General features: G+C 42.6%; 1 protein-coding gene across 7 annotated transcripts in view; it reads left to right on the top strand.

The window, feature by feature from the left end:
• The window catches only part of HIP1 (huntingtin interacting protein 1), a 438658-nt gene that overhangs the window by 271775 nt on the left and 154330 nt on the right, over window positions 1-12553 (top strand). For all 7 annotated transcript variants that reach the window (XM_085858611.1, XM_085858616.1, XM_085858610.1 and 4 more), the window contains one exon: window positions 7163-7267. In XM_085858611.1, coding sequence (XP_085714737.1) covers window positions 7163-7267 — 105 coding nt within the window. The remainder of the gene's footprint in view (window positions 1-7162; window positions 7268-12553) is intronic.

The following is a 12553-nucleotide window of genomic DNA, read 5'->3' as shown; positions in this document are numbered from 1 at the left end:
AGCACGAACACAAGAATCATGCAGTGTTCTTCACCATGTAGAGGGGAAGCCAACCATAATGCCCTTCTCTTTCAACTGCCGATCCTGCCTCTCTCGCTTCTGTCCCGCTCCGAACATCTTGTCCCAACTGCCTTGTTGTCGCCCAACCCAGACCCTGCTCCTGACGTCACGCCCATCAATCGTCCACTCCGGGGGTGTGGTTTGCTAGCTGGCATTGTTGGAGGCAGGGTTTCTTGCCTGCTTGGACATGCAGCTCGGTTGTTGTTGTTTTAAGGATGTGATTCCTTTTTTATCGCCGGTCTTGAAATGCAAAAACGTCGGATAAGGTCACAGGAGCAATCACATACTGGGAGAAATTATCTTTAAACCCTACCTAATTAACGCAGCATCACCCGCCGTGTTGTGACACGTAACAAACACTTCAGCTCACCATTTCCTTACTTCATTTAAATTGTGGTGTCTCCTACACGTCCATGGACCAAGCAACTCTATACATTCCTATCTTTCCAATTAAAATCCTCCATATGATTTTTGTGGTATGATTTCCTCCATGTGATGGACCAGCAAGCATGGACCAAGAAATTCCTCCATATGATTGTTGTTGGAGACAGTATGATTTCAAGTAATTAATCGTATTGCATTTGTTATTTTATGGCCTGAAAGTATAATTTAGACTCTCAAAGGATTGCACATTCAGCTTTGAGCTACCTTGCGAGGGTTGGAATCCCAACCCAGCTATAAACTACCACCCTGGAGTTTGGCATGCAGGGCGAGGCATCAATTGGAGGGACATTAAACCAGAAAACGCAACGTGTTGCGTTTGGAACTGCCATTTTCAAAATATATACAAGAATGAGGGAACAGAATGAAACAGCTGATGAACGTCATCATAGACTTGCACGGGAAGAAGAAATAAATAAAAAAATGAGGCGGGAGAATGACACAACTGATGAACTTCAACACAGACTTGCACAGGATGCTCGGCAACGAAGACTTTGGAGGGTAATAATTATTATTACCCTCCAAAGGGTAATATATTACCTTTTGGAGGGTAATAATTATTACCCTCCAAAGTCTTCGTTGCCGAGCATCCTGTGCAAGTCTGTGTTGAAGTTCATCAGTTGTGTCATAATCAAATGCGTGCATATAAATGCATTATAATGCGTGCTCAGCAAACATATACAACAGCGTCCGTAATGAATCTGATGAAGTATCTGATAATATTGTTGAAGAGTATAATTGTGGTCCAATGACGTCAACATGTGTGCACTGTTCTGTGAAACATTTCACAAATTTATCAACAGGGAAAGCCAAGAGGAAAGTACAATTTCCTCCACTATTTGCTGTACCTGCTCGACTGCAACAACTTTATCAAGTTAAAGATGGAAAACCGCAACTTCCGAGACAATATCCGACGTTGCAATTTGGCTTTCCTCCAAACATAGCCATTTCAGATATCTGGGATTTATAAACAAATTGTATTTCACATGTGCATGGACATGTATTCACATGTTATGTATTCACATGTTATGTGAAGTAAATAAATTGTGAACTGTCCATTTTACATCTTTTCTGGATCTGATAAATTGCCAGTATCCATTTTTGAAGGTTCGACATGCAGCATCTAACTCAAGATGTCAAATGTCAGACATTTATTGCTATTCCCGTTGGTTTCCCACCGGTGCCCTACTTGGAATAAATAAAATTTGTGATCTGTCTGTCTGTCTTTTCGTGTTTTTTGCAAAGACCACTGTGACGACAACCACCAAATTTGGCACAATGACCAAGTCCGACCCCGGGATTGTCTTAAGGGGATTTTCATCCACCACCTCAGTCTTCTAAGACCACAAAGACACTTTATATCTTGAAGAACCGCAAGACACCAAAGACCCATAAGACCCTTTACAACCTCAAAGACCCTTTGATACCTTCAATACCCTGATGACCCTAAAGACTCTTAAGACCGAGAAGACTCTTTAAGACCCCAAAAGACCATTTTGACCCCTAAAACCCTGCAAGACCCCAAAGACCCTTTGGACTCCAAAGCTTCAAAGACCTTTAAGATGCTGAAGACCCTTAAGATCCTGAAGATCCCTAAGACCCTGTAAGACCTTGAAGACCCCTAATACCCCTTAAGACCCTAAAGATTCTTTAAGACCCTGGAGACCCCAAATACCCTTTGGACTCCTAAGATCCTTGAGACCCCTTACACCCTTCAGACAGATGAGACCGCTTGGACCCTTGACCATTTACATCTTGAGACCACTTTGACCTTTTTGGACCCTTTTTACTTACTTGAGAGTTTCAACCCTTTTGACGCTAACTACAATTGGATTGTACCCTTCAGACCATCTAAAACATTTAAGCGCACACCACACAAACCTGTATAATCTTCTTACAAAACACAGACTACACCTTTTTCAGCAAGTCGTTCGCAAACTCGACCCACCCAGAGGTTGGTGAGTCGAGTTTTTATGTATTGTTTCCACCAACACTTTAATATACAGCCTGCAAAAATTCATTTGTGGGAGGAGGGAGGGGAAGAGTAGAGACGCCAAATATGAGATCAGAGCCATCTCTCAAGACATATCGCGAGCTTTCGATATGGTCTGGCATCCCTCCCTGCTCACCAAACTCTTCTTCTGGTATCCAAGGTAATCTCCACTTATGGCTCGTGGACTTCTTCTACTGTCACGGTCAACGTGTGGCACTTAATGAAATTCTCTCATCCCATCCTCCCATCCAGGCTGGAGATCATTAAGGCAGTGTTCTTGGCCCTGCGCTTTTTCTGGTTTTCATCAATGAACTCTCAAATTCCCTGGAAAATCCTCTTTTTCTCTTTTCACTGATGACTCCACCCTCTGTCGTACCATGTCTCATCCCTCTGATTGGCAGGCAGCAGCCTCTTCACTCTCTGCAGACCTGGATAAAATCATAAGCTGGTCAAACACTTGGAACAAACATGTCTTTCAATCCTGACAAATCTCACACCCTCACTATGTCTCTCTGAAAGAACCAGATGGAACCCTCCCTCCCTCCCCCCCCCCCATCTACTTTCTCAACAATTCCTTTGAAGAAGTCCTTTCATTCAAGTTTTTGGGTCTCACTACTTGCCACAATCTTTCTTGGGAAAGCCACATCTCCAAGATGGCCTTCAAAGCCTGTCGCCGACTCGACATCCTATGTTGTGCAAAGTCCTTCCTTGGCACACCTGAGCTTCTAACCTCACACAAAGTGTTCTGCTACACCCTGATGGAGTACTGCTCCGCCCCCTGGAGTGGTGCTCCTGCCTCATACCTCGCTCAACTTCACACTGTGAAAACCAAGGCTTTTAGGATCATTGATATCTCCCGCGATGAAGCTGAGTCTTTGGGTCTCTCACCAGAGGCAGGTTGGTGTTCTCTCTGTCTTCCACCATCTCCACTCTGGCCTCCCCCCCCCACTCTGTCTGTGATCTCTCCCCCCCTATATTTCCTCAGGACACTCAAGATCCACTAAAAAACCCCTTCTGGTAAAACTGCCAATATCAAGAATCACTGCTTACTTTCACTCTTTCATTTCTCTTTTTTTCCTGCCTCTGGAGCAAACTCCCACACCCTCTTCAAACCCCACTCCTTCCTCCAGGTCTTCAAAACAACTGTTTACTACCATCTCATATCTTACCCCATCCAAAATCTTGATCTTTACGACCCCTGTTAATCCACCCCAAATTCACCTCCTTCAAATTCCCTGTTTTCCTTCCTGAAGCTCCCTGCAGTACCAACTCGTTTACCCCATGTACCCCACCCCATCCCTCTCCATTCCCATCGATTGGAACCATACTTTGTGCAGAGCGTTGGTGCTGCCGAAGCAGTCTCCTTGGCTATTGCGTACAATCCTTGACAGGTCACTACTCCAACACAGGATACCAGCAAGCTGGCACCCCTTTTGCCGACCTTGAAAGGATGACAGGTAGAGTCAACCCCACCTGGTATTAAATCAACTGCCAAGGGGGATTTGAACTCAGGATCTGAGGATCCTCAATCCACCACCATAACCATTAGGCCAACACCATGCATCCATCCCTCTCCCTTCCACAGATCTCCTATTGTCTCCGTTCCCCACTATTTTGTGCTTCCCTCTCCTGCTCCTCTTTTCTCCTGCCTTGTTATATGTTCTGCGTGTCTTAGATCTGACACGTGCCTCCACATAGTATACAAAAACAAAAAAGGTGGTTGGAGGGAGAGGAATGCAAGTGGGTTCGGAGGTGGTGGGAGGAGGGAGGTGAAGTGGTGGGAGTCAAGATGGGGTGGATGGAGTTGGAGGGCGAGAGGTGGGATGAGAGGAGTGAGGGTGGGAGGAAGAAGGGGTGGGGTGGGAAGATGGATGGGAAGGGGTAGGGGTGTGAGTCCGGAGGGACTTGAACGCAGACTCGACCAACCCAGGCCTAATTTACGTCATCCCTCAATGATGGGATTAAATCTTTGAGTAGGCTTGCAAAGTGAAGATTCTGATAATAAAACCAGAAGCTATTTTATTTTTACTTTTATTTTTTTGAAGTTTCACCCTGTGGTGGAAAATAACTCAATTCCCACAAGTTGGATCAGCATACCAAAGAAGAATCTTTAATTTCGTGTATACGGAGGAAGAACATTGAATGCTTGACTGAAACATTCGAATGGACTTCACCAAAACAAAAGCCCGAAGCAATTCTTCTTGTACACAACTTGACATTCCAAAGAATGGGAGGGGACAACTACAGAGTTAGCTGATAAGCTTAAGGAAAAATAACTCAAACTGCAATACGTGTCCACTGGGTGAAAGTGAATGACATAATCATGGCAAAAGTTGCAGTGTTATCAACCAGGTCACCTTGTTTCATAGTTAGACATTCCTTTTATCAATATTTAGGTCAAAAGACTCTTGGGTAAAGGGAAACATAACTGACAGTCAATTCGATTATAGCATAAAAATTAGATTTATAAAGCACCAGCAACAATTATAATTATAATTGAGAGTGCATGAATATAATTATTTTTCTTCCACAACTCCCACTTCCTCTCATCCTCTGACTCCCCAAGGAATGACTCCTTCTATTCGTCTTCTTCTTACTCTTCCTCCCCTCTTACCCCCCCCCCCCTTCCACACCTCCCTCTTCCCCACCTGCTTGGTTTGGTGGTTGGGGTGTTTACATCTTCAATGTGCAGTACTTTGATTGTATTTCAATCTTTTGTTTCTCAGTTGCTTGGACTTGCCGTTCTGAGTTCTGACAGTGAAACTGGCACAGGGACGCTAATTGTGCCGTTGTGTGTTTTCCGTTCATCACCTTTCAATTCCGACATGGGAGGAAAAATATGCTCCGCTTCCATTGTCGTCTTTCAGGCCTCAAATTAATGTTGGACGTCGTCGTTTTGTTTTCCACATATGTCAGCAGAGTATTGAAACGGTGATTGTTCTCATTTTGCAATTATCTTGAAGGACTAAGGAGAAGGTCCCCTGGGCCCTGGGATCCAGGCAAGCAACCTGGGATTCCAAAACTTCTTCTCTTTACTCTTCTTTTTCCTCTTCGTTTTTTTTTTTGGTTACCGAAGCCTCGTAATGGGATTATTAATTAATATAAATATCCTGCCTCTTGCATTAAACTGCCCGCAGCTTTACAAACCACAAAAGGGCTTGGGGGATCAGTGGGTGGACATCCACAAGGAGGAATTTCACAAAACGAGTATCGATGGCCTTGAGTGAGAGGAACATATGTGCATGGGTGAATGTAAATTATACATTAGCCAATTATGAAGACTGAGGTGAGGAGGACGAGACTATGGACACAGAGAGACGATTCCACAATGGGTAGACTAAGGGGTGAATAGGTGGGGAACCAGCCTGGACTTGGAGAGGGTGCCCATTAATTATGGTCTTCAGTATGAGTATTTTTACATTTTTATGCAAATCATTTGGGCTATGTGATTGCATAAAACTGTTTTTACTAAATCGAAGATGATTTTTGTTGTAATTCTGAGATGTATCAGTAGTTTGTGCTAATGCTTGCAGACATGGGCGCACTGGGGCGTGGTAAAGGAGAGTCGTGTGACCCACCCATGCAACGGCGCCGTGCTGTGCCATGCTGTATTGTGCCCGTGTCTGGATTAAACCTATTGTTCCCACTTCAGAGTCTTCATCCCTGTTTATTGAATACATTACAAATTCCAAGTTTGAAAAGCAAAACACCCTTTTTGGTTGCTGTCGATCGGTTTGGTGGCCTGGTTCCTCCGCTGTGCCTGGTGGATGTTACGTCGTCATTAATGCTTCCATTCACTTTTGGTAAAAACATGTAGGCGAGTCCTACACTCTCATCAGGAGGTTCTTCCCCACACTGGTTCAAGCACAATCTTATCAGTACCGAACTGTTTTGTCGATTTCACCTCATTATTATAGTGGGGAAACTTAGCTAAATATAACATAACAATTGTGCATTTTGTGAGGAAAGCACCAAATTTGGCATACTAGTAGCTTATCATATTATGAACAGATTTGGATATTGGGCCATCTCAAATTCAGCCGCTGATGGCTGTGGCAGCCATTTTCCACTGCCATCAAAAATTTTGAGATGGCCCAATATCCAAATCTGTTCATTATATGATAGGCTACTAGTGTGCCAAATTTGGTGCTTTCCTCACAAAATGCACAATTATTATGCTAACTTGCCCCACTATTATCCGATAAGCAGATTGACATATTGATGTATTGTTTTCATTTTGATGGAAAAATGAAATAACTTTGGTTATGTTCTCCTTTGCTTGTGCAAACACCTTGTGTGAGGTTTTTCTGTTGGTGTTGAAACCTTGAACTCTTTCACCTTCACTTTCCTGTTTCTTTTGGCACATATGTAAATTCTTATTCTTCTTTTTCCTCTTCTTTTTCTTCTTCTTCTTTTACTTTTTCTTCTTCTTTGGCCAGCAGATATGTGATTAACCACAAAAATAAATTGCATTCAAGGCCATTTTGACTCATTTCTTGTTTTACATATATATATATATATATATATATATATATATATATATATATATATATATATATATATATATATATATTCACATACATACATGCATATTGTGCTGAAAGCTGGTGGTGATAGTGGTTGTTGATGTTGTGATGAACAGTCGAGGCCGTGTTCCTTGGTCTGCAGAATGCAGAGGTAACAAAGCAACTGAGCACAGCCCGGCAAGGCCACCAAGAGGCCGAGCAAGCTCGTCTGGAGTTGGAAAAGAACCGGAGCAAGGCCGAGGAACAGGTGAGGGAATGAATTCATTATTTTCTCCACCCTTGTGTGATAAATATCTCTCAACTGGCCTTTTAATCGAGGAACCAGACCCTGGGAAAAGTGGTCTCGCACAACCCACACCACATAAAAGGTTTGAATGCATTTTGTGTTTGAACAACCTCACTGGAACATTTTCTTTGGGTGGGTTTCACCTAAGATTGTCGTGTAACTTTTTTTTTCTGCAGGCCATTGTTTGTGATGGGGTTATTTGGCTATTTGAAGTTTCAATGAGGGAATGATTTATTAATGGGGAATTATAAATGCCTCTAATTTGGCAAAGTTTTAAAACACAAAATCGCACGAGAACATGCAAACTGTCCTATGACAATTTGGAGTTGATTTGTATAATAAACTCGCAGATTTATCTGGGGTTGCGCACGAAGAGAGACATTAATAAGTAACACTTTGCAGCCAATTGCAAAGATTGATTAATTTATTTGGATGATTGGAACTCTGTTTCAATTTCCATGAGTCTCCCCAACAATCTGAGGTCCATTTTCTTGTCTCATCATCTTGTGAGTTGTTATTCTACAATAAAAAAAAACTATTCCCTTTAGGTGCTTTTGCATTTTTATTGTGATCTTCCTCTTCGTGTGTTGTTGTATATCATTCCAAATTCAGCATTTAAAAAGGCTGTGATGAATATCCCATGAACAATGTCCCCCCTCCCCCCCCCCCCCGCCACCACGCCGACCGACGCTCCTGCCCCTTCTCAGTACACAGAGATCTCCTCCCCCACTACCCCCGCCTCGCCAGCTCTCCTGCCCCTTCTCAATCCGCAGAGCTCTCCTCCGCCCCCCCCTTCACCCTCCACGTCCTGGCCCTCCTGCCCCTTCTCAGTCCAAGGAGCTCTCCTGCACCCCTTTTGGAACTTTTTGGAACTGTTTGGAACAATAGATCCTTGCATCCAATTTCCCTGTCATGGTGACGCATATCAAGGCCATATCAGTGTCTGGTGATTGGATTACAAGTCTGGCATTTTCAGAGGATGCTTAGCATGCAACAGCATTCGAGGGTCTGCTTCATCATGATCAGTGGTGTGAATCTCAAGAACCTCTCGGTTGCTTTTAGTGATGTTCACAGGAACCAACCTCCAAGTACTATTTGTAGGCTATGCTGTAGTTTAGCTTGAACCATCTCGCACCATCCCTCTGACAAGAAGGAACACAGATTTTCCTTGTTCTGTGGATTCTGGATGTAATTGACCCATTGTTGTTGGTGTCTGTGAACTTTGGATTTTTACTTCTAATGCAGGTAATGTTCCTCGGAGGTCTTACTCGGCAGATTTGATAGATCCTTCTTTGTATTGGTTGAAGACAATGTCCACTTTATTGCAGCCATGCTGTCCCAGTGGAGTAGTAATAATGTCACATACAGTTTGGAGGCTATTTGTCCAAATGTTGGCACAATGCCACTCTTGACCATCTGCGCTACTGCCATGCCATCAATCACAAACGTTGTATGCATATATGGTGTGGGTAGTTTTGACTTTGTTCCCCCAGCTTTTATTTAACTCTAACAGCAGCATACTCTTCGTCGTCTTCCTCATTGTATCATCTGCATAGTTAAGGGTGAAAGGAACTGTGGAGAGTTTGAATGAGAGAACATGTTTCTTTGTTCTTTTTTGCTTTGGTTGCATCAACTGTTGGGGGAGATATGAACATCAAATAGCTTTGCTTGGCAAATCCTACAAAGAGCCAAAGCCAGATCCACCAGGCTGGCTGATGGGTAGATTTGCCCCATGAAATCTAAGCAATCACTGGATATATTTCCCACAAAGTCTGTGACCTTTGGTCTTTTTTCAAAAAACGTCAAACTCCTCGATAGTTTTGACTAGCGCCAAATGTTCAAGTGATGACTTCTTCTGAGACTGGTCAGCCAAAGGCTTTTGTTCTGAAATAGGTCCAAATTGTCCTCGTTGATATAGAACTTTGGTAGTCACTTTTGTGGTGTGTTTTCCATCTAAATTGTCCTCATTGAAGTCAGTGTTGTCACCAGCCATCTGAACAAATACACCAGATTAAATATTGGAACGAATGACAACTCCTTGCTGTTCGGATCTAGCCAAAACCTCCTGTCGCTAATTACCCTGTCTCTGTGTCTGTCCCTCTCTGTGTCTGTCTCTCTCTGTGTCTGTCTCTCTCCGTGTCTGTCTCTCTGTGTCTGTCTCTGTCTCTCTCTCTCTCTCTCTCTCTCTCTCTCTCTCTCTCTCTCTCTCTCTCTCTCTCTCTCTCTCTCTCTCTCTCTCTCTCTCTCTCTCTCTCTCTCTCTCTCTCTCTCTCTCTCTCTCTTTCAAATGTGCAGACATTGATCAGTTTCCCTTACCCTCTTGTAAGATTTGCTTCCACAAAACATACAACTAGACTAGTCAAAAACTTCCAACTGGCATCTGGACTGTTTCTCAGATATTTGAGATTCTGTTGCACAAGGTCCTGAAGCTTCAGGAGGACAAGATGGACCACTTCTTTTCCAGATAAGATCCAGGTTGTGCTTGCTTGTGCAGGACTTGTAACAATTGGGACTCCAATGAGCATCCAAGGTTTGTAGTGTCTCCATTTCAGGCTTGAGTTGCTCAAATAAATCGTCCTGTCTGCACTGGAGAACTGAAGGAAGTGTCTCTCTGTGGATGACTTTTCAGCCTTTTGAGCGGCTACTTATAGTATCATCCTGGCACAGCAGGTGTTTGTCAAAGTTTGCGCTTTATTTTTGGTTTGTTGTTGGTAAAATGGGAAAGTATGCAACAAGTGCCACTGTCCTCGTCCTCCAAATCTTTACTCGTTGGCTTAACCTGGTGTTGACTTAGCAGTGAGGGTGGTGGCTTAGGATGTAGGGTCCTGAGTTCAAGACCCGTTGGCTGCTGAATTAACACCAGGGGGGTTGATTCAGCTTGTCATCCTTCTGAAGTCAGCGAAATGAGTACCAGTGTAGCAGCCAAAAAGGCTGCACACGAACGGAAGGGGTATTGACGGATTTGTTAAAATTCTGCAATTGGTGTGGTGCAGGCAGGATGGGCCGAATGGTCTCCTCCTGTGCATAATTTCCTTGTAATCCTTGTACTCACCATACTTTTCTGTTATACCTGCAACACAGAATAATACAGTGAAACTCGATATGATATAAAGTATGGTACATTATGATGCATTGTTCAGTGGTATCAGATAAGAGTGACTCTTTCTCTTATCTGATAAGAGAACGATCCCACCCCCTCAACCCCCCCTCCCTTTCCACACACCACCTGATAGGGTTAATACACCAAAATACAACAAATCGGTTGGTTGGCATGAACCAATGTCAGTTGTAAAGATATAGCACAGTAATCTATAGAACCAAACTCCCAGACTAATCTCCCATTCAGGTTATCACTCAAATACGAACCACTCTCACAATGAAGGACCTGTTTAAAAAAAAACAAAAAGTTACACCATAATTTTGAGTGACACCACCCTGGAAATGTTCCAGAAGATTTGATCGAACAGAATAATCAATCAAACCTTTTATGTGGTCTGTGTTGTCTGAAACCGTATTTATATGGCCCTTTAAATAATTGGCTCCTGGGCGATTTATCAACAAACAAGCTGTATGGGCGATCCTATCGAAATGATATCCCACCGATATGACCATGAGAATGTCGTTCTGTGTGACCCCCTTCATAAGAAAACCGGTACCGTTCAGCCAATGTCATTGAAAAAAAAAAAAGTTTCAACTTGGCACATTTCCCGCACGGAACAGGATTTCCCACGTGTGGAGAGTACATGTGGAAGTTTTAGGGATGGAAATGCGCATCGAAAATCTGGTCCCTAATCATGCCGTTCCCCAAAGGAAGATGACAGCTGCCACTGATTATTTTCCCAAAGTGAGACTGCATTGCCACTGATGAAATTATTACATGTTGCAGCACTCAGCATGGAGCACTAATGTTGCTGAATGATGGCGTTAAGTGCAAGGTTTAACTTGCTGTGGTGTGATTGAGAAAGCCTACATCTTTGAAAAGGTGATGGCACTTAAATGCCATTTATATAACTCAGGCATGAGAGCGTTTAATGACCTGATTTTCTCAACTTTTCATGAGAAGATTGTAGCAGGTGGTTTGATAAGGTAAGAGATCCATGAGTAGCATTGGAAATGGCTGTTCATTGCTAGCTGGTGTAGCTCTGCACCAATCTTGCCACATGATGTAAGAAATTAAAAACAATTGTTCAACAGCACAGTTCCACCATTTTGCCAAATTTATTACCGTGCACATGGGAAGCGAAAAGAGGAGTTAAGCAATTGGTTCACTTTGTCTCTCTGTCTGTTGTCTACAAAATTCAGTTTATGATCGAGGAACAAGTTAATTTAAATTGAGTGTTATATTTTGAACACTAATTGGAACATGATCGCATTTGTTCAGAGAGGATTTTTTTACTCTGTCTGCCTGTGTGGCAGTCGAGCAAAATTGAAAATAATTTCAAACAGGAAAATTACTGCTTTGAATAAAGGACACAAACGACAGCACAAACAATGTGTTCAATAAGGTGGCGGCAAGACGCTGCATCAACGTGGATAAACTTCCGAAAAAAATTTCAACAACCTTTAATATCTATGTTTTATTTCAACTGATTTAGAAATTTAACACTGTAGAATCCTAATTGACTTTTTGGCCCTTTCAAAACTTCCATTCAGCAGGACTTTAACAAAATATTGTGGCATTTTACGTCATCGCGACCAATCAAATTTGCCACTCGCACATCCCGCCCATGTCCTCATTTCTCAAGACTGTGGGGGTAATGTGTTCCATGAACTCTTTAGTTTGTTTTTTGTTATTACTATTATTATTATTATTATTATTTATTGATGTTGTGATTTTTAAAAAAATAATTAAAATAGTCTGCACATGTTGAATTTATTATTTTCCTTTTTTGGAATTCCCCAATTACGTAACTGATTAAGATATTGATAACCCAGCATCAATGTATAGAATAAATAATATGGTGAGAATGAAAGAACATACATATCAAGTAATGGATTGCGTCTGCTCAAAGCACGCGCGCACACACACACACACACACACACACACACACGGAAAACCCGACAATAACGGATATCTGGTGAATCCCAACAGAGAGAGAGAGGGGTGAAAACATGAGAGGAGTTACTCTGACTGTGTCAAAATAACCTCGACAGTACAAAGAGGGACGATCTGCTGACCTTTTGATTGATCACTCCCCTTCTGCTTCTTCTTTACTGTTGATAAGAGCACAATGTGCTGAGCTCTTC

The sequence above is a fragment of the Eptatretus burgeri genome, chromosome 16 (genome assembly GCF_056783735.1).
Source record: "Eptatretus burgeri isolate ZD-2024b chromosome 16, Ebu_testis_v1, whole genome shotgun sequence".
Taxonomy (NCBI): domain Eukaryota; kingdom Metazoa; phylum Chordata; class Myxini; order Myxiniformes; family Myxinidae; genus Eptatretus; species Eptatretus burgeri.
Note: the sequence above shows the minus strand (reverse complement) of the source record. Positions and strands in the feature narration are given on the sequence as shown.